Source organism: Chiloscyllium plagiosum, chromosome 9 (genome assembly GCF_004010195.1).
Source record: "Chiloscyllium plagiosum isolate BGI_BamShark_2017 chromosome 9, ASM401019v2, whole genome shotgun sequence".
In the NCBI taxonomy this organism is placed as follows: domain Eukaryota; kingdom Metazoa; phylum Chordata; class Chondrichthyes; order Orectolobiformes; family Hemiscylliidae; genus Chiloscyllium; species Chiloscyllium plagiosum.
The window spans coordinates 9,702,910-9,724,626 of record NC_057718.1 but is presented as its reverse complement, the minus strand read 5'-3'; the positions used below and the strand labels follow the sequence as shown (position 1 = coordinate 9,724,626).

At 43.6% G+C, this 21,717-nt stretch overlaps 2 protein-coding genes across 7 annotated transcripts in view; one reads left to right on the top strand and one right to left on the bottom strand.

The window, feature by feature from the left end:
* LOC122552600 (epithelial cell-transforming sequence 2 oncogene-like) overlaps positions 1-19,492 on the top strand; it is a 54,266-nt gene extending 34,774 nt beyond the window's left edge. For both annotated transcript variants that reach the window (XM_043695341.1, XM_043695342.1), the window contains 8 exons: positions 2,686-2,900; positions 4,001-4,148; positions 8,743-8,816; positions 8,943-9,099; positions 11,949-12,014; positions 14,279-14,367; positions 17,376-17,548; positions 19,334-19,492. In XM_043695341.1, coding sequence (XP_043551276.1) covers positions 2,686-2,900; positions 4,001-4,148; positions 8,743-8,816; positions 8,943-9,099; positions 11,949-12,014; positions 14,279-14,367; positions 17,376-17,548; positions 19,334-19,464 — 1,053 coding nt within the window. In that variant the 3' untranslated portion in view covers positions 19,465-19,492. The remainder of the gene's footprint in view (positions 1-2,685; positions 2,901-4,000; positions 4,149-8,742; positions 8,817-8,942; positions 9,100-11,948; positions 12,015-14,278; positions 14,368-17,375; positions 17,549-19,333) is intronic.
* reps1 (RALBP1 associated Eps domain containing 1) overlaps positions 17,674-21,717 on the bottom strand; it is a 72,676-nt gene continuing 68,632 nt past the window's right edge. For all 5 annotated transcript variants that reach the window (XM_043695343.1, XM_043695346.1, XM_043695348.1 and 2 more), the window contains one exon: positions 17,674-17,790. In XM_043695343.1, the coding sequence (XP_043551278.1) occupies positions 17,689-17,790 (102 nt within the window). In that variant the 3' untranslated portion in view covers positions 17,674-17,688. The remainder of the gene's footprint in view (positions 17,791-21,717) is intronic.

Genomic DNA, 21,717 nt, shown 5'->3' with positions numbered 1-21,717 from the left:
TTCCATACACATATCACCCTCTGCGTGAAAAAAGTTGCCCCTTAGGTTCCTTTTATATCTTTCCCCTCTCACCCTAAACCTTTGCCTTCTAGGTCTGGATTCCCACCCCAGTGAAAAGACTGTGTCTACTTATCCTATCCACGTCCCTCATGATTTTACAAATCTCTATAAGATCACCCCTCAGCCTCTGACATTCCAGGGAAAACAGCCCCAGCTTATTCAGCCTCTCCCTATAGCTCAAATCCTCCAACTCTGGCAACATCCTTGTAAATCTTTTCTGAACCTTTTCAAGTTTCACGACATCCTTCTGATAGGAAGAAGAGCAGAATTACACACAATATTCCAACAGTGGCCGAACCAATGTCCTGTACAGCTGCAACATGACCTCCCAACTCCTGTACTCAATTCTCCGACCAATAAAGGAAAGCAAGCCTTCTTCACTATCCTATCTACCTGCGACTCTACTTTCAAGGAGCTATGAACCTGCACTCCAAGGTCTCTTTATTCAGAAACACGCCCTAGGACCTTATCATTAAGTGTATAAGTCCTGCTAAGATTTGCTTTCCCAAAATGCAGCACCTCTCATTTATCTGAATTAAACTCCTCAGCTCATTGGTCCATCTGATCAAGATCCCATTGTAATCTGAGGTAACCTTCTTCACAGTCCACTACATCTCTAATACTCCCATCCAAATCATTTATATAAATCATTAAAAGTAATAGACCCAGCACCGATCCTTGTGGCACAGGCTTCCAGTCTGAAAAACAACCCTCCACCACCACCATCTATCTTATATCTTTGAGCCAGTTCTATATCCAAATGGCTAGTTCTCCCTATAAACCATGAGACCTGACCTTGCTAACCAGGGTCCCATGGGGAACATTGTCGAACGCATTATTGAAAAGCTTTTAATTGCTCCTGGTGATTGTACTTTGTTTCAGTTCCTTCTTCACTTCCACCTCCTGATTGAGAATGATTTAGAATCATAGAATTTTACTGTACAGAAGGAGCCCATTCAACAAACCATGTCTGTACCAGCTCCCGAAAGAGAGACCGAGTCCCATTGGAATGGAGTCCCATTTTGCATGGCCCCGTAAATTCATCACTTTCAAATATATATCCAACTCTCTTTCGAAACCTCCACCTCCTCCAAGGCAGCACATTCCAAATCCCAACTGCTCTGAGTAAAGAAACTACTCCCCATTGTTCATTTCAAGATTGAAATGAATCTTGTTCATAATTTTGAACACCTCAATAAGGTCACCTCTTAATCTTCCCTGCTCCAAGGAGAATAAGCCCCATTTCTCTAATCTTCTTTTGAATCTAAAGTCTCTTATTCCTGAAATCATTCCAGTAAATCTCTTTTACACTTTCTCCACAGCTTTAACATCCTTCCTTAACTAAGATGCCAGGAACTGAACACAATACTCCAAATTTCTAGGCTGTCATTTCTATCCTCCACAGTGTGACAACTACATAATATCTGTTCAATTCATCCACCGTTTCCTTCTTTTCCATTATTAATTCCCCAGGCTCACTCTCATTTTACTTATTCCTTTTCCTGTAGAAACTCTCAGTATATGTTTTCATATTTCAAGCTAGCTATCTCTTATATTTAACTTCTTCCCTTCTCACTAATCTTTTAGAAATTGTTTGCTTTTTTTAAAAAATGTTCAATCTTCTGAACTGTCACTAATCTTCATGGAGTTGTATTTTTCTATCTTTAACTTCCTCAGTAATATATTCTCAAATCTTTGCCACTGCATCTTTACTGACCTAACCTTTATCCTAATTCCTTGATTCACTTTAGCCAATTGTTTTCATGTCTTTATAACTGACCTTTTTAAAGTTTAAAACATTAGTCTTAGACTAACACTTCTCTCCCTCAAACTGAATGCAAAATGCAATCATGTTACAATCAATGCTACCAAGTGGCATCTTCACGGTGAGTTATTTAATTAATTTTGTCTCATTAGATGTTACCACATCTACAAGAGTCAACTCTGGTTGACACTAAAAATGTGCTGCTCTTGAAAACTGTCCTGAAAATTCATTATGAACCCATCTTCAAGGCTACCTTTGCCAATCTGATTCACCCAATTGCTACATGAGAACTAAAATAACCCATGATTACTGTTATACTTTGCTCACGAGCTCCCATCAGATTTTCCTGTATTCCCTGTCCCATGGTACTGTGACTGTCAGATGGTCTATAAACTACATTCACAAATGACTTCCAACCTGAAATGGTCTAGACATTAATCTTTAGGATTAAATTAATCGCAATCTCTATTAAATTAATGTCATCCTTACTTAGCACTGCTACCTCTCCAACATTTCCTAGCTTCCTGTCATTCTGAAAGATCTAAAAAAACCCAACCTGAACATTCAGGTCTCAGCCTCTGTCAGGACAAGTGTCAGGGCACATGAGAGGGAGTGAACATAAAACATAGAACAGAACAGCACAGTACAGGCCCTTTGGCCCTCGATGTTGTGCCCACCTTTTATCCTACTCTAAGATCAAACTCACCTACATACCCTATATTTGAGAGCAAATGAGAGTGGGCGGTAAATGTTGGGTGAATCAGTGCTGCCAACATTTCACAGAATTAACATCCTTAAAAATAAACCTTTATTTCCAACTTGTCACCTACCCTTTAATCTTTCCCACTCTTGTTTCTTAGAACAGAAGTCCACGTGGCAAGTTTGTGGAGAAACGGACCCAGTTTGCCAGGGAGACCTTGTCAAGCGAGCAAAATTACGTGCAGACTCTGGAGATTGTGAAAGACATTTACTGGGTTCGGCTCAGAGCAGCACTGGCTTCCAACCGTGCAGTCTTGAGCATGGCCAATATCCATATCATCTTTTCTGATATCCTCTTGATCCTGGAACTCAACAGGTGCACACCTGATACTTTATTGAAGCAGGATAGCACAGGTTATCAAACCACCGTGGTATCTGAAGGGTGTAAGAGTGGGAACTGGGGACTGTCCCTTGGGTCAACTTTGCTGAGACTTTAATCAAATGCACCATCTTTCCGTCTGAATCATTGTATGTGTAAATCAGTTAAACGAGGAGAAAGTGAGGTCTGCAGATGCTGGAGATCAAAGTTGAAACTTTATTGCTGGAACAGCACAGCAGGTCAGGCAGCATCCAGGGAACAGGAGATTTGACGTTTCGGGCACAGGCCCTTCTTCAGGAATCAGTTAAACCCCTCACTCAGATCCCAGCTTGTATCTCACGCACAGGTAACCCTTAGTCTATACATGAAGGTGAGACAGTGTCGAGTGGGAATGTCACTGGACTAGTAAATCAGAATCTCACCCTGGGGGCATGGGTTCCAATCCCACCATGTCAGATAAGTCTGGAATACAAAAAGACTGGCTTAATAGTGAACGTGTAAGAATTGCTGCCAAGACCTACCTGGTTCAATAATGCCCTTTAGGGAAGGAAATCTGCCATCCTTACCTGCAACGGGTTAACTCTGAAATGGCCTAACAAGCCATTTGGGGCAGCACAGTGGCTTGATGGTTAGCACTGCTGCTTCACAGCGCCAAGAACCTGGGTTAAATTCCAGCCTCAGGCAACCTCTGTGTGGAGTTTGCACGTTCTCCCTGCGTTTGTGTGGGTTTCCTCCGGGTGCTCCGGTTTCCTCCCACAATCCACAGATGTACAGCTTAGGGTGGACTGGTCATGCTAAATAGTGTCCAAGAACATGCAGGCTGGGTGGGTTAGCCATGGTAAAAAAGTGGGGTTATGGGAATAGCAGAGGGAGGTGGATCTGGGTGGGATGCTCTTCGAAGGGTCGGTATGGGCCAGATGGCCTGCTTCCACGCTGTAGTGATTGTATGATTCTATGAAGCCACTCATTTTAAGGGTGATTAAGGATGTGTGACAAATGCTGGCTCTGTCAGTGACACTCACATTAGTCATGTTAGTTCGGTTAGTCATATTCCTTGTCCATTCTAATAACAATGACTGTTCTTCTGAATGTTGCAGAAGTTTACTGAGGGACTTGAGAGAGCGTCTCAGCGAGTGGGGTCCGTCGCAGTGTCTGGGAGATGTCTTTGTGAAGTTCAGCACCAGACTGACAAACTATACCAACTTCTTCAACAACTACAGTACCATTCTGAAGACTATTGACAAGGTGAGAGTCTGCTTGAGGTGCCTGATCTTGCATGATCACGTTATGATGGCATTCTGGTCTCCCTGCTGTAGATGTTGTGAAACCCGAAAGGGTTCAGAAAGGAAGTGGCACGGTGGCTCAGTGGTTAGCACTGCTGCCTCGCAGTGCCAGGGACCCGAGTTCAATTTCCACCTCGGGCAACTGTCTGTGTAGAGTTTGTACATTCTCCCTGTGTCTATGTGGGTTTCCTCCGGGTGCTCCGGTTTCCTGCAGGTTAGGTAAATTGGCCATGCTAAATTGCCTGTAGTGTTAGGTGCATTAGTCAGGGGTAAATGTAGGTGAATGGGTCTAGGTGGGTTACTCATTGGAGGGTCAGTGTGGACTTGTTGGGCTGAAGGGCCTGTTTCCATACTGTAGGGAATTTAATTATTTACAAGGATGTTGCCAGGATTGGAGGATTTGAGCTATAGGGAGAGGCTGGGGTGATCTTATAAAGGTTTATAAAACCATGAGGGGAATTGTTAGGGTGAATAGTCAAGGTATTTTCCCAAGGGTGGGGGGGGGGGGTCCAAAACTAGAGGGCATGGGTTTAGATTTAAAGGAGAGCTAAGGGGCAACTTTTTCACACTGAGGGTGGTACATGTATGAAATGAGCTGCCAGAGGAAGTGGTGAAGATGGTACAATTACAGCATTTAAAAGGCATCTGGATGAGTACATAAATAGGAAGGGTTTACAGGGATATGGGCCAAATGCTGGCAAGTAGGACTAGATTAATTTAGAATATCTGGTTGGCAGGGACAAGTTGTACCGAAGGGCCTGTTTCTGTGACTATAAGTGGCAAAACAGGCTTAATGGGCTAAATGGCCTATTCCTGTTTCTGTATTCCTACATTACTATGGGACATAAGCTGGTGCTGGGGAGAACAGGTTAACTAAGAGCATCTCGCAAAGGTTAACTTCAGCTGAAATTCTCATCCTGTTCTTGAAAATGTGTCACCTGAAGTTTCATAACTTCCAGTGAACTTAGAATCAGCAACTTGAACTAACAGGTTAGTTACCAACCAGCCTGGGATCCCCTTCCTGGGCAGAATCAAAGGCAAACTGTGCAGTTGAGCAATTGATTTAATGAGTAAAACTTAGCTTTTTAACCTGCCACGTCCCTCTGACACTCTCTGTGGCCTTGTCTTCCTCAAAACCAGTATCCACCTATAATGGGAATTCTGAAACAACAGAACAGGGGACAGTGGGAGAAAGTTGCAAATGCTGGCCTTACATTTATCCATTTTAAATCCTGCAATGGCCTCAATGCTTCTCCTCCCCCTGTGTTCATCTCTGGAACCTCCTCCAGCCCTCTAATCCTCCAAGGTCTACAATCATCCAATTTCAGTCTTGATTTCAATCTCCCCCACCAGTGGCTGCTGTGCCTTCAGTTCCCTGGGCTCTAAGCTCTGGAGCCCTCCCTCAGCCTCTCCATTTGCAACATGCTCCTTCAAAGTAGCCCTTTAATCGAACTTTCGGGTCACACGCCCCAGAGTCTCCCCATGTAGCCTGGGGGACAGATTTTGTTTGAAGTGCCTTGCAACATTTTACCACACTAAAAGTGCTACATAAATGCAAGCTGCACTTTCTGGTGTACATGGTCATGTTCATGGGTGTACGTATGCAGAAGAAGGACATTCAGCCCATTGAGTCTGTTCCGCCATTCGCTTCTAACTCCATCCACTCATCTTAGCTCCATAGCCTTGATGTCCTTATGTCAGAAATACTTATGTCTGCCCCTTGCTTAAAGTAAACTGCAACAATATCCTCATCCCCTCCCTCAATCAAAAGAATTTGCTTTTCTTCGTCTCACCTACCAAATTTTTTTAAAGGTTGATTTGATCACTCCTCAATTGCCTATAGCCAAGGGAACACCAGGCTGAACTGTGTGGTTAATAAACATTGCCTTGTTTGTCAATCTGAAGCCAGTTTGAATGATTAGGGTCTTCCTGTGCATGTTCAGTCTCTATGCTTTTTGTTGCTAATGAGAAATGGTTTGATAGAATTAAAGTCAGACTCAGCCTTGATACTTCCTCCTAATGTCTGAAGATAATGGACCCATTTCCCACAGTCAGGAAGCTAGCTTTTCAATTCCTGCAATATGTGATTTCATTAGGCACAGATGCTCAGCTGATGATTCATTCAATCATTCTTAAAAGTTCGCAACACACCCCAGCTCTGGTTGTTGCTATAGTCTGGCTAAGGCTCACTCAGTCAGTCAGTTTATGGACAAGGAGGTGGGCTATCACAGTTCCGAAACCTGCTCCTGCAACAGAAAGGTATTCCGAATCATGAAGGGATTTTGATTGAGGATTTGAAAATCACACTCAAGGTTCACGGAGGAGAAAGTGAGGTCTGCAGATCAGAGCTGAAAGTGTGTTGCTGGAAAAGCGCAGCAGGTCAGGCAGCATCCAGGGAACAGGCACTCCCTGATGAAGACCTTATGCTCGAAACGTTGACTCTCCTGCTCCTTGGATGCTGCCTGACCGGATTTACTTTTCCAGCAACACGCTTATTGACTCACTTCCAGTGCTGCATTGTTGGAAGGTGCTGTTTTTCCCAGAAGGTGTTTAACTGAGACAGTCTGACCCACATGGGATGTATAAAATTCCACAGCATGGTTTTGAGGACAGTAGGGCAACTGGGGGAAGAAGTTCTCCCTCTATCAACAGACTATCTGCTCATGATATCATTCCTGTTTGTGGGATCTTGCTGTGCACACACTGTATTGCGCCTCTTTCCTCGATCTCACTCCAAAAATTCTCAAGTGGCTGGAAGATGCTTGAGATGAGTGTAAAGCTGTGATAGAGACCATACGTAGACTGCCCCCCTCCAGGGGCCAGTCCTCAGTAACTTTACAAAGACAATCATACATTTTTGAACAGCGGGTTTGGAGGGGGGTGGGGGGGAAAGAGTGTGGAGATATGGAATTAAATTGGGCCTTCCAATTAAAGACCTAGCATCAATGTGATGGGCTGAATGGTCTCTTTCTGAGCTTTTAAATTCTACAACTCATGCTCACTGTACAGTGAACTTACTGTGTGTGTGTCTGTCTGTCTGTGCCTGTGTGTGTCAGTGTGTATCTGATTGACAGGGGAGGTCTCAGACACCATATCCCCATAGTCATCGAGTCAAACAGTACAGAAACAGACCCTTCAGTCCAACCAGTCCATGCCGACCATAACCCCAAATGAAACTAGTCCCACTTGCCTTCACTTGGTTCATATGCCTCCAAATATTTCTTATTCACGTACTTATCGAAATGTCTTTTCAATGTTATAACCATACCTGAATCCAGCACTTCCTCTGAAGTTCATTTCACACATGAACCACGCTGTGTAAAAGAAAAATTGCCCCTCGTGTCTTTTTTAAAATCTTCCTTCTCTCACCTCAAAATCTCCCACCCTAGGAAAGTTTCAGCCTACCCAGCCCCTCCTTATAACTCAAACCCTCTATATTCCTTCACAACATCTTGGCAAATCTCTTCTGAATCTTCTCCAGCTTAATAATATCCTTCTTATAACAGGGTGACCACAATACTCCAGAAGAGGCCTCACTAATGTCTTGTACAACCTCAACATAACACAAGCTTATAAATGAATTGAGTAAATGTCTGGCACAGAGAGAGCAGGCACTTTGTTCCCTCTGCAATGACAGTCCACTGGAATAATCCCACTGATCTGATCCTCTCCCCATGCACCTTCCTCGAATTTTCAAACATTTATCTGCCAATGGTCAGGATCTCTATCTCAACCATTCTCATTCTATGTGACAGCAGCTTTCTGAATAAGGACAATTTTCCACTTTCTCTTCCTACTTCTTAGCAGCAGACTTCGAGTGATAACTCCTCATTGGTGACCGCACCCATTGAAATAATATTGTCCCCTTCAAATAAAAATACAAATCACTAGAGAAACACAGCTTTGAATCCAGTCCAGAACTGTGCTGAAAAAGAGTTTTGAATAGAATCATGAGGAAGCAGGCCATTAAGCCCATTGAGTCCACACTGACCCTCTGAAAAGCATCCCACCCAGACTCACCCTCTATCCCCATAACCCTGCATTTCCCACTGCTAACCCACCTAGCCTGCGCATCCCTGGACACCGTGGGGCAATTTCCCATGGCCAATCCGCCTAACTTGGACTGTGGGAGGAAACCCATGCAGACACGGGGAGAACTGTGCGCAAACTGCACATAGAACGGAATGTGAGTCTCTGGCACTATGAGGCAGCGTGTGAACCACTGAGCCACCATGACACCCTGAAATAAACCAGATTGAAATGTTAACTCTATCTCTCTCCACAGATGCTGCCAGACCTGGCTGAGTATTTTTGTTGCACTCTCAATGCTGGCCTCTTTCCGTGCTGTAGCATTGTATGGTTTTACAAATCTCGTATTGTCCTTCTCTGCTCAGAATGCCCAGAAGGATGGGGTAGATATTAGCTACTGATAACTAATAAGTGTAGCCCGGGGAGGGGATGTCAGCACCTTGAGAGGAGAGGGTAATAGGGATGATGATCTACTTGCATTTCGGTTCTCGCTGATTAACAGAAGCCTTGCTTTACTGTTCTTCCAGTGTCGAAACACTAGTCCAGGTTTCCGTGTTTTCCTAACCAGACACGACCGATCGGCAGTGACAAAAATGTTGAGGTATGCTGACTGTTGGCATCTCTCTAACGTAGTGAGTGTGCATTAGTGTGTGGTGGAGTAGCCCTGGCAACTGCCAGTTTTGGGTTTATTCTCTTTTAAATTGGCTGTCTCCATTGTTGTCGTTAGTCTTCAGGAAATGCTGCTGAGCCTCAGCAGCCGCTTCGATGAGTACGTGATACTGCTGAGCGCTCTGAGGCTACACACTCCCATCCAACATGTGGACCGCCATGACCTCGCTGCAGCCATTGCCAACCTCAAGCGCTTTCGGGATTACATCCAGCAGGTACGCCCACCGAGGGACAGGATTCGCCATAGCGGGCAGCTCCAACGGTGTCTGAAAACCAAACCTAAATCAATCCAAGCAGTGAAGGCTCGATGGGCTGAAAGGCCTCCTGTGCTGTATTTTGTTTTATTCACTTGTGGGAAATGGGTGTCGTTGGCTGGGCCACCATTCATTGCCTGTCCCTAGTTGTCCCTTGAGAAGGTGGTGGTGAGCTGCCTTCTTGAACCGCTGCAGTCCATGTGTTGTGGGTTGACCCACAATGCCCTTAGGGAGGGAATTCCACGATTTTGACCCAACGACAGTGAAGGAAAGGCGATATATTTCCAAGTCAGGATGGTGAGTGGCTTGGAGGGGATCTAACAGTTGGTGGTGTTCCCATGTGTCTACCTGCCCTTGTCCTTCTAGATGATAAGGGTCATGGGTTTGGAAGGTGCAGTCTGAGGATCTATGGCGAATTTCTGCAGAGCATCTTGTAGATAGTACATACTGCTGCTACTGAGCATTGGTGGTGAAGGGAAAGGATGCTTGTGGATGCAGTGCCAATCAAGTGGGCCGCTTTATCCTGGATGGTGTCAAGAGACCAACAGTCCGAGAAGAATCATCCACTTGGCACTCTGGTTGAAGATTGCTGCGAATGCTTCAGCCTTAACTTTGCACTGATGTGTCATTAAGGCTGGGGACATTTGTAGAGTCTCCTTCTCAAGTTGTTTAACTGTCCATCATCATACCTGATTGGATGTGGCAGGACTGCAGTGCTTAGATCTGATCTGCTAATTGTGAGATCGCTTAGTTCAGTCTGTCACTTTTTGCTTATGTTGTTTGGGCATATTGTCCTGTTTGGTGGCTTTACCAGTTCGACCCTTCATCTTCAGGTATGCCTGATGCTGCTCCTGGCATGCCCTCCTGCACTCTCCATTGAATCTGCATTGATCCCCAGACATTATGTTAATCATTGATTCGTGGATATGCCCGTTCATGACATTACATATTGTGCTAGAGTACAATTCTGTTATTGTTGATGGCCCACAGGGCCTCATGGATGTCCAGTCTTGAAGTCTGTCCTAGTTAGCACAGTGATAGTGCCACACAACAGAATGGAGGTTATCCTCAAAGTGGAGGCGGGACTTTGTCTCCACAAGGACAGTGCGGTTTCCGATATTGACATGGACAGATCCATCTGCAGCTGGCAGACTGGTAAGGATGAGATCAAGTATGTTTTTCCTTCTTGTTGGTTCCCTCACCACTTGTTGCAGACCCAGTCTAGCAGCTGTGTCTATTAGGACCCGAACAGCTTGATCAATAATACTGCTGCCGAATCATTCTTAGTATGGACGTTGAAATCCCCCACCCAGAGTACACTATGTGCCCTTGCCACACTTAGTGCTTCCTCCAAATATTGTTCAATACGGAGGAATATCTATTCATTAGCTGAGGGAGGACAGCATGTGGAAATCAGCAGGTGGTTTCCTTGCCCATGTTTGGCCTGAAGCTATAAGACTTCATATGGTGCAGAATCAATGTGGAGGACTCCCAGAGAAACTCCCTCCAGACTGTATACCACTGTGCCACCACCTCTGCTGGGTGTATCCTGCCAGTAAGACAGGATACATTCAGGGTTGGTGGTGGTGGTGTGTGGGGGATTGCCTATAAGGTATGATTCTGTGAGTATGACTATGTCAGGCTGTTGCTTGACTAGTCTGTGAGATAGTCTGGCACTAGCCCCCAGATCTTAGTGAGGACGACTTTGCAGGGTCGGCAGGGCTGTTTTTGCCATTGTCTCTTCCGATCCCTGGACCACTGCTAGGTGACCAGTCTGGTTTCATTTCTTTGTTGACACTTTGTAGTGATTGGTACAACTGAATGGCTTACAAGGCTATTTCAGAATATGAATTCAAATCTGCCTTGGCCACTAGGCCATTGCCTCCCTGTTGTCATGTGATCATAAGTGTTCACACATTAGCGCAAGATTTTCTACTCAAACTGAGGCAGGGGGTTTGGAAATGTTTGACGGAGACCTTTTGATGTCTGCAAACATAACATTCTAATTAAAGATGGTAAAATACTATGTACAGGTCAAGGCAGCAACCTCTAGATCATGTGATCCACCTTCTCGTTCATATGATTTTGCACCATTTCCTAGTGGTAATACAGACTGCTCAATTTACATCTTCACATTGACCCATTATTGACCCATCTCTGGCGATGCATCTGACTCCATCCATTATATTACATCTTACTTTTTACATCTCCTCCTCATACAGGAAAGGGATTGATAGCGGGCACCATACAGTAACAGGGCACAAATTGAAAAACGAGGCAATGACCATTTAACCCATCCAATGTTCTGTTTCTGATAGCCCATGTCTAATTGCTCTGCCATTGTTGGTACCTTAAACAGCCAACTTCTCCAAATGCTCCAGGTATCCATATCCTGTACAATCTGTGCAATGTTCCGGAGCAACTTGCAAATACATTTGAGGCTGCACCTTCTAAACCTACAACCTCTACCTCTCAGAAGGCAAGGGAAGCAGTTACATGGGAACACAATCACCTCCAAACGCTACTCCAAGGCACAGTGCCTATTATATATATATATGCGAAAATTTGAGCATATAGTCTTGTGTACATCTGGGTGTGTATGCAAGTGTACTGATTTGTGCAGGTGATGCTCCTAACTTCTGTTAGGGTGTGATTCTGTGATGCAGTAGGTCTTTCTCAATTGAGGTTACGTCACCTGCCACCAGCTCAAAACACCGCATAAATCTGTTTTTTTTAAATAAATGAAGCTGCCTTTGACAATAAAGTGATCTTCTGACACTATTTGAACCTTCTGTTACTGTTTGTTCCAGCTGAAAGTGCGGCATCAGAGGGATCAAGAGATAGTGGAAGCCCAGAGCAGCATTGCCGGCTCTCCGGTAAGTCAATTGTAGCCATTTGTCTGATGTCTGGAAGTGGAGCTAAGTTCTATTCTACTGACAGACACCAGTAACTGGATCTGTGCTTCTGCACTGTGTCAATGTGCTTTGGGCTGTATTAATACAAAGCCTTTCAATGCCAGAAGATGACAATATAATGAAATCTTTTAAAGTGGATGCAGATCTGCTTCCTTCAGCTGTCAAAAACATTTTACATACAATTTATCAATTTTACATATAAAATTAAAGGTTTGTTATTGCTGTCTCCAACATGGAGATGGGATCTTGACTTTACATAATCTTTTTCCAGAGATTGCTGTAATGAACGCTAACTTCTAAACAGACAGATTCACGTGCCGATGCGAGGATATCAGGTTCAGGACCACCATCTCCAACTTCATAACATCACCCAACTCCTCACTCTGCCTCAATTCATCTCTCCCATATTTTCATTTGTCCCGTGTCCAGCTTCCCAACTGGAGGCCTTCTTAAGAACTTAAACTTCAGCTCACCCAAAACACTGCTGACCGTATCTTAATCCCATCCAATGTTCCTGCTACCCTCTGCACAGCCCTTGCTTGTCCCCTTTAAGATATTGAGTATGCAATGTCCAGCACTTTTTTTTTTTAAAAAGGTAACATACATTGTTAAAAGTGCTCGGTACAAAGCAACAAAAGGGAGCATTGCCCATGACTGCTGGGTTTGCTGATCTCAAATCCTTCAAAATTCTCATCCTGTTCTTGTCCTTGTCACCTTGTTCAGCCCTATCTCCCCTCCCTAATCTGTTGTGCATTGAAGCCTCTCATCTATTCCCTCAATGACAGTCATCCCTCATGCCCTGTTTCTCTCTGCCTGTACCCCCCCCGAGGTACTTACCCTCTGTCTCCTGTGTTACCAACCACCTTAAAGGAAGAACACAGGAGCAAGCCATTCTGCCCTTCAAACCGACTCAATCACTGCATTAAATCATGATTGGTTAACTACCTCAGTGCCACATTCCCACCCTTGATGCCGTTAGCCTCCAGAAACCTTTGGATTTGTGTCTTGAACCTGCTCAATGAATGAGCCTCTACAGGATGCAAACAATTCCAAAGATTCACCATCCTCAGAGTGAAGAACTTCCGTTTCATTTCAGGGTAAGGGTTAGGCTGTTTCGGTCCCCTGGTTCTAGACCCACCAGGCAGGGTTTCCCCTGGTAAAAAGGTAAAAGCGAAAGTCCCCTTAGTCCTACCAAACCATTGCCCTGCTCTGTCCACAACTGGTGGTAGTTTAATTAGAGGATCATCACGCCTCAGGCAAAGGCAGAGTTCAAGACAGTGTCTTTCATGGTAATCTCAGCTGGTGCAGAAACTAGCACATACTGTTGCCATCACTCTGCATTGCAACCAGCCAACTGAGCTAACCAACCTCCTCATCTCATCTACATACATCCTATCATGCACTGTGAGAATTTATAAGTTTCAATTAGGTCACCTCTAATTTTTCAAAACTCTGCAGAATTTGGAATTGTCCTCCATCCCTCCTCTTAAGATAATCCGGCCATCCCAGCAATTAATCTGGTGAATCTCCATTGCACTCTGCCTATGGCAGATACATCCCTTCTTAGATAATGGGATCAGAACTGTAACGAATTAAATCCAAAAGGAGAATTCAGGAGAGACATTTAACCAGAGAGTGAACAGGTCAAGGAGAATGGTATTGACACAACTACGGGGAGGCAAATAAACAGATGAGGAATGGAAGGATAGCATGAGAACAAAATAAGCAGGGTGGAGGCTTTTATGGAGAGTAAACATCACGATGAACGGCTTGAATGTGTCTGAAAATATCTTGACAGCCTCAGTGCCGTTGGAAAGAGAGTTCCAGGACATTGACCCAACAACAGTGATGGAACGATTATATATTTCCAAATCGGGGTAGTGAGTGGCTTGTACAGGAACATGTGGTGTTCCTATCTATCTGCTGCCCTTCTCCTTCTAGATGTGAAGAGGTCTTAGGTTTGGAAGGAGTCGTGGTGATTTACCACAGGGTAAATTGTACATGCTGCTGCCACAGTACATCAATGATGGAGGAAGTAAAGGTTGAAGGTCATGCAAGAAGTGCCAATCAATTGGGCTGCATGGTCTACAGAGAAGGGTCAGAGGATAGCTGAGCCACTCTCAGTCTCTGGAAATTCCCACAATAGAATGGGCTGTTCTAAAATTGATCTGTTTCACTAAAGTGGTTTTTGCTGCATGTTAAATTTGGATGTGATTGCTTTACAGATCTTGTTGGAGGCAAATAGGTACCTGATTCAGGTTCAGGAAGTGGCTCATATGAGTTGCCTTGATGGAAAGATTTGTCCTTCCTTCAGGTGGGTTCTGAAGTTCTAACCTCGTCCGTGCACACAGCCGAAGCTCCTGCTGAGAGATCTAGCTGTTTGCATTGGTTGTAGAAACCGTATCTTTGAATACCTGCCGTGACATGCATCAACACAGCTCAATGATTTCCCCTCCCTTGGCCGTGAGAAAGCTTTGAAACCTCTTGGCTGTTACTATTGGAACACATCGACATGGGAGCTTGGGTTATCAGCAATTATTCTGATAGCTACAGTGCAAACTGAGTCAAACAACAAAAAAAAACTGCATTTATGTAGAATTTTAAGTTTGGACATCCTATACCACTTCATGGCTCAAAGAAATACAAAGGACGTGCTTTCAGTAGAGGCCTTGCCTAGGTCCCAGGCTGGAGATGTAAGATCCCAAATTTTTTTTTAAAGAAAACCTGAGGTATTCTCCCTTGCTAATCCCTCAACCAGTACCAAAGAAAAAGATCTGTTGCTTTTATCATGGCTTAACGGAGTGTGCTGATAAACATACTGTTTTACAAACCTTCACAAAATGTACAAAACCCTGTTGGCTAACCAAGACAAACAATTCCCCAGACTTTTTTTATTCATTCATGGGATGTGGGTGCCCTTGGCTAGGCCAGCATTTATTGCCTATCCTTAATTGCACAGAAGGCAGTTAAGAGTCAACCACATTGCTGTGGGTCTGGAGTCACATGTAGTCCACACCAATTAAGAATGGTAGATTTCCATTCCTAAAGGGCATTAGTGAACCAGTTGGTCTTTCCTGACAACCAACAATGCTTTAACAGTCATCATTAGACTCATCTTTCCAGATTATTATTGAATTCAAATTCTACCTTCTGCCATGGTGGGATTTGAACCCACGTCCCCAAAACATTATCCAGGTCTCTGGATTAATAGTCTAGTGATAATAACACTAGGCCATCGTTTACCTTACAGATTGTTATTCATGGTAAGGTAATCACACCAGGTTTTGTGATTAACACAAAGTAATTATTTACTGTAACACACAAAGAAATAAAAGCAAAACATTGCGGATGCTGGAAATCTGAATTTAAAAAAGAGAAAATGTTGGAAAAATTCAGCAGATCTGGCAGCAGCTGGGGAGAGAGGGAGAGTTCATGTTTTGAGGTTACTGAATCTTTTTCGGAATGCAGTACTGAAGTTATACCAGACTTGAAACATTAACTCGGTTTCTCTCCACAGATGCTGCTGAATTTGTCCAGCATTTTCTTTTCATTTTTAATTTGAACATGGCAGAGAGAAGAGAGTTAATAATTTACAATTATGCAACTTAAACTATTTCCCTTCAAACCCCCAAAACACAAACATATGGGGCGGCATGGTGGCTCAGTGGTTAGCATTGCTGCCTCACAGCACCAGGGTCCCAGGTTCGATTCCAGCCTTGGGTGACTGTCTGTGTGGAGTTTGCATGTTCTCCCTGTGTCTGCGTGGGTTTCCTCCGGGTGCTCCGGTTTCCTCCCACAATCTAAAAAAAGTGCAGGTCAGATGAATAGGCCATGCTAAATTACCCATAGTGTTAGGTGCATTAGTCAGAGGGAAATGGGTCTGGGTGGGTAACTCTTCGGAGGGTCAGTGTGGACTGGTTGGGCCAAAGGGCCTGTTTCCACACTGTAGGTAATCTAATTAGAAAATACTCATTCACAATTAGGACAAACAAAAGACAGATGGCTTGACACATTATGGGTGGAAAAAATATAGATAGGGAACAAAATTCTGAAAGTGAAAACTCCAGAGCATAGTGTGGGTTAAATTGTGCCTCACATTTCATAGAGTTTTAGCACTGATTACACACTGTGATCTGGAAAGCAATGATCATTCTTCACTTTGATAGTTTAACCTGTGGATTGAAGTCTCGTCTTCATTAAATTAGCTTTTATGCTTTCTTGTTTTTATCTCTTTTCCACTCACTGGGAGAAGGGAAGAGGGATACATTTTCAGTTTGCTAGCTCTGGCTGGATAACACTTACAGATTTGTAACAAACCACAATTTGACCAACCCAAGGTGTCAGGCAGTCTTTCCCTAACTCAAAAGACTCTTATAGCGTCATAGAGGTGTACATCATGGAAAGAGAGTCATCGCTCCAACTTGTACATGCCAACCAGATATCCTAAGTTAACGTAGTCCCATTTGCCAGCACTTGGCCCATATCCCTTTAAACCCTTCCTATTCATATATCCATCCAGATGCCTTTGAAATATTGTAATTGTACCAGCCTCCACCACTTTGTCTGGCAGCTCACTTCAGAAATGTACCACCCTTTTTGTGTGAAAAATTTTCCCCTTGGGTCCCTTTTAAATATTTGCCCTCACCTTAAACCTATGCCCTCTAGTTCTGGACCCCCCACCCCCAGGGCAAAGACCATGGCTATTTACCCTATGTCCCTCATGATTTTATAAACCTCTACAAGGTCACCCCTCAGCCTCTGACGCTCCAGGGAAAACAGCCCCAGTCTGTTCAGCCTCTCCCTGTAGCTCAAATCCTCCAACCCTAGCAACATCCTTGTAAATCTTTTCTGAACCCTTTCAAGTTTCACAACATCCTTCCGATAGGAGGGAGACCAGAAATGCACAAAACAGTCCAAATATGGCCTAACCAATGTCCTGTACAGCCGCAACATGACCTCCCTTAGTGTCACTCCGTCTCAATGTACCCCCAACCCCTTCAAACAACATTTTTAACTGCAAGACACTGTGTGTCACTTGATTTTTCTAAGTTGTGATACTCCTGTGTTGTTTTTCACTTGCCAATCAAGCACCTTAGGATGCCTTGAGGTCAAAAAGGTGCTATATAAATGAAAGTCTTCAGAACACAAGATGGGAGGAAGCAGAGAGAGGTGACATGAGGATATTTAGTGAGAGAATTCCAGAGCTTGGGTTGATGACTGCATTTTGCCTTGAACAATAGTTTATTGAACGACATACAAGCAGCTCCTATATAAAGTGTACAATTATGTTATTCATTGTTGAACATGGTTTCTCCTCCCCAGGATTTATGAGCACATCAACGATATGAATCTGTTCCTCTTTAACGACGCCCTTGTTTTCACCTCAAGAACAGTTGCTCACCTGCCCTTTGAACGAACTGCAAAGATGTCTCTCCAGTTCCTAGCGGCTGTGGCTCTCTCCAGTCTGCTCATCAAAGACATCCCAGACTCCAAATGTACATCACTGCTCAATTATATCAAGTCTGTACAGTATTGGTAATCCTATTCAAGGAAGGGTGTAAACGTACTAGAAGCAGTTCACAGAAGTTCTCAGAAATAACTGGACAGAGCAGGCTGTCTTCTGCCAAAAGACAGCTCATGCTAGACTTGTATCCAGGTTCACCAATGTGATTGAGACACAGGCTTCTGAAGGCTCTTGCAGGGGTGGACGTGGAGAGATTTCCTCTTGTGGGAGAATCTAGAAGAAAGGGTCACTGTTTAAGGACAAGGGGGTCATCCATTTAAGAGAAAGAGGAGACTTTTCTCAAAAAGAGTTTTTGGAACACATTTCCTCAAAAAAAACAATGGAAACAGAGTCTACAAATCCTTCAAAGTAGTAGTAGATAAACTCGCAAGGGGGTAAAAGGTCATAAGGGATGGCCATGATATTCAGATGATCCAATATTCAAATGCATACTTTCAGAGGGCAAGGATTTAGTTGCAGTCTATGCCCTGAAGATAATAGGAATGTTGCTTAGCCTTCTGTGGTATGAGGGATTGGTTTCTTATTGTTCGTAGTTTTTGTTCATGATTTTAAAGAATAACTTTAGTGTAATTGGTCATGTGTCCTTGATGTCACACCGTGAACACTGACTACCTTCTCAGGTCACAGATAGCAGCACCGTAGGTTATTTGCACAATTTCTCTCCCACAGCTGGGGTCAGTTCATTAGATACATTCAAGAGAGAACTGGACATGGCCCTTGTGGCCATGACCCTTGTGGCTAAAGGAATCAAGGGGTTATGGAGAGAAAGCAGGTATGGGACACTGAGATTGCATGATCAGTTATATTGAATGGTGGGGCAGGCTCGAAGGGCCAAATGGCCTTCTCCTGCACCTTTCTATGATTCTGTGCTAACTTTATTTGCATTGCTCTTGCCCCAGCTGAAAGAATACTTCAGGAATCTAGCTTTAAAGAAAGTTTTCCCCAGAGAAAACCCTGACCCCATGACTCAATCCAGCAACTAAAAGTTAAAACCAAAATAAAAATGATCAAACTGGCTCACCAAGATTGGTACCCAATTGAATAAAAATTCACATGTAATCACTGTATTAGTGCACCTCACCAGCACACAACTCAGTTTGGTCATTCCAGATAAATGGCTGGCCAATATGGGAACATCAGGATAATATCCCCAAAGAAGAAAGACAGGAAACTGTGTTGGAATAGATTTATAAAACAGCAAGTACCATTTCATTTCTGGCACTTGGTAAGGACTTTCGTTACAGCGTAGTTTAAGGCCATCCTTATTACAATCAATAATTTTTTTTCAAGTTTTTGGCACTTTTGAAATGTTAGGAAATGCAACAAATTTGCAAACAGAACTCCCACAAACGGCACTGAGATAAATGGCAGACCATCTGCTTTCTAATGGAGTTTGGTTGATGGAGCAATATTGGCTATTTGAGTATTGAACTCTGCTCTTCAAAATTGGTGCATGTAAAATATCTCCAGGCAGAGAGGACAGTGAATTTCTTAACCTTTTTAAATGGCCTACCCATTCAACTGCACAGCCCCGATTTTGAGGAAGGATACTGAATGGAGTGGGGGCAGTGAACATCTTTGGTGTTAGAGATAAGGGCTACATCTATTGTCTGTCCAAACGTGACTCCCAAGTTATACTTTAACCAGCTTTTACTAAATCAGATTGCAAGCAGTTTTTTTTTCTAGTACACAGAAGCTGAATCATTTTCTGTTAGTTTGTTTCCAAATGTTAAAATTATCCAATATTCGGTTTCAGATATCCAAAATGCATTTGCTCTGCAAGGACCAAAACGCCAATGGATTTGTGCTACAGAGACAGAGGAAGACAAAATGACCTGGCTCTCCTTACTAGCAAGTGCCATCCGTGCTGCAATTAGAGAGACCTAACCTCAATGCAAACTATCAGTCGCTGAAACCTTTCAGCTGGGTTAAGAATGCACTAGTCAGGAATGTCAAAACGTACTTTTAAAAGGATTGAAGTTCTCAAGGCTTTACATTTTAATCATGTGGACTGCAAATCTTATAACTAAGTGAAATGAAAATTATTTCTGAAGAGAAAGACATTTGCTGAAACTTCTCTCATCAGGACAAATGCGAGAATGCCAAATTTCAAATGATCACAACAATTTACACTAGGATAAGACAGTGATGATGAGTTGGCTCAGATGGGAAGAGCAATAACAAACTATAGGCTCCCCAAGTTTCTGGGTAATTTAGAAAGAGCACTGGGCTTGGACATATTCCTTTTGCTGGCAGAGAACAGGCCCCTGCTTGTGAATGTACATGAGCCACAGACTGATTATCTGTATTAGTTGTGTGGCCATACTACATGCAGAGAACTCAAAGTTAAACATTAAATCTGGTGTAATTGTTCAACATTTAAGGGAATTTCCATATGTATAAGACTAAGTCACAGTGCTTTCAGTCAAAATTGTGGTTTCTTAAAAGACTTACAGGATAGCATCTTACGGGATCTGGTGACAAAGATAAATGGAAGGACAGTTAGTGTTGAAGCAGGGAGGCTGAAGGACCACTTGGACACGCTAGGAGAGTGAGCAAAAAGTGACAGATGGAATACACTGTGGGGGAAGTGTGAGGTAATGCACTTTGGTAGGAAGGAGGGAGGTACAGACTATTTTATAAATGGGAAAAGGTTTCAGAAATTTGAAACAAAGGGACTTGCGTGTCCTGGCTCAGGATTTTCTTAAGGTTAACACAGAGGTTACTTGGCAGTTAAGAAGGCTAATGCAATGCTAGCATTCATTCTGCGGGTTAAAATACAAGAGCAGAGATATACTGCTGAGGCTGTATCAAGGCTCTGGTCAGACCGCATCTGAAACATTGTCAGCAGTTTTAGACCCTGTATCTGAGGAAGAATGTGCTGACCTTGGAGAGGTCCAGAGGAGGTTCACAAGAATGATCCCTGGGATAAAATCCTGGTCATATGAGCAGCAGCTGAGGACTCTGGGTCTGTACTCAGGAGGGGGCTCTCATTGAAACTTACAGAATACTGAGAGGCCTGGATAGAATGGATGTAAAGATGATGTTTTCACTAATAAGAGAACCTAGGACCCGAGGGCACAATCTCAAAGTGAAGGGACAACCATTTAGAACTGAGAGGAGCAGGAACATTTTTCAGACAGAGGGTGGTTAATCTGTGGAACTCATTACCTCAGAAGTCTGTGGAGGCAAAGTCACTGAGTGTATTTAAATCAGAGATAAATAAATTATTGATTAGTAAGGGGATCAAGAGTTATGGGGAGAAAGCAGGAGAATGGGGTTGAAAAACAGATCAGGCATGATTAATGGGCCAAATGGCCTAATTCTACTCCTATATCTTATGGTCGTATGAAGACAGACAATAATAAAGGGCATCTTAGACTCCCATTTACCCACAAGTGGAACCTCCACTGCACAGGTTTTGTTTTAAAGGCTACAGACTGCTTTAATGCTCACAAACATATAAGGTAAAACAGAAATTGTAGTGCAGAAGACAGTAGCTCAGGTATTTTTAATATTTACTGTCATTAAACAGAAAGTAATGTACTCAATGAAAAATCAGGCCACTGGCTTAACAACTGATGACATCAGGCAGCTTAAAAAATCTTATTTACTTACTACCATGATAAGGGCTTTGGTGACAAACATCTGGAATACCATGTGTAGTTTTGGTCTGCATATTTCAGACTTGTGGTGGAGACAGAAAAACTGTAGATGGTGGAATCCAAAGTAGACAGGCAGGAGGCTGGAAGAACACAGTAAGCCAGGCAGCAGCATGAGGTGCAGAAGTCGACATTTCAACAGTAAGTGAAAGAAGGTTCCTGAAGATGGGCTACACCCAAAACGTCAACGTCTACACTTCCTGAAGCTGCCTGGCTTGCTGTGTTCTTCCAGCCTCTTGCCTGTATACTTGAGCTGAAGGCAGTCTAGTGAAGGTTCTCGAAAGCTGTTCAACAACTCGCTCTGCTCTATTTTACTTGACCAGGAACTGAGTCGAGAGTGTGTTGCTGGGAAAGCACAGCAGGTCAGGCAGCATCCGAGGTGCAGGAGAATCGAGGTTTCGGGCATAAGCCCTTCATCAGGAATGAGGCTTGTGGGCCAGGGCTGAGAGATAATTGGGAGGGGGAGGGGTGTGGGAGG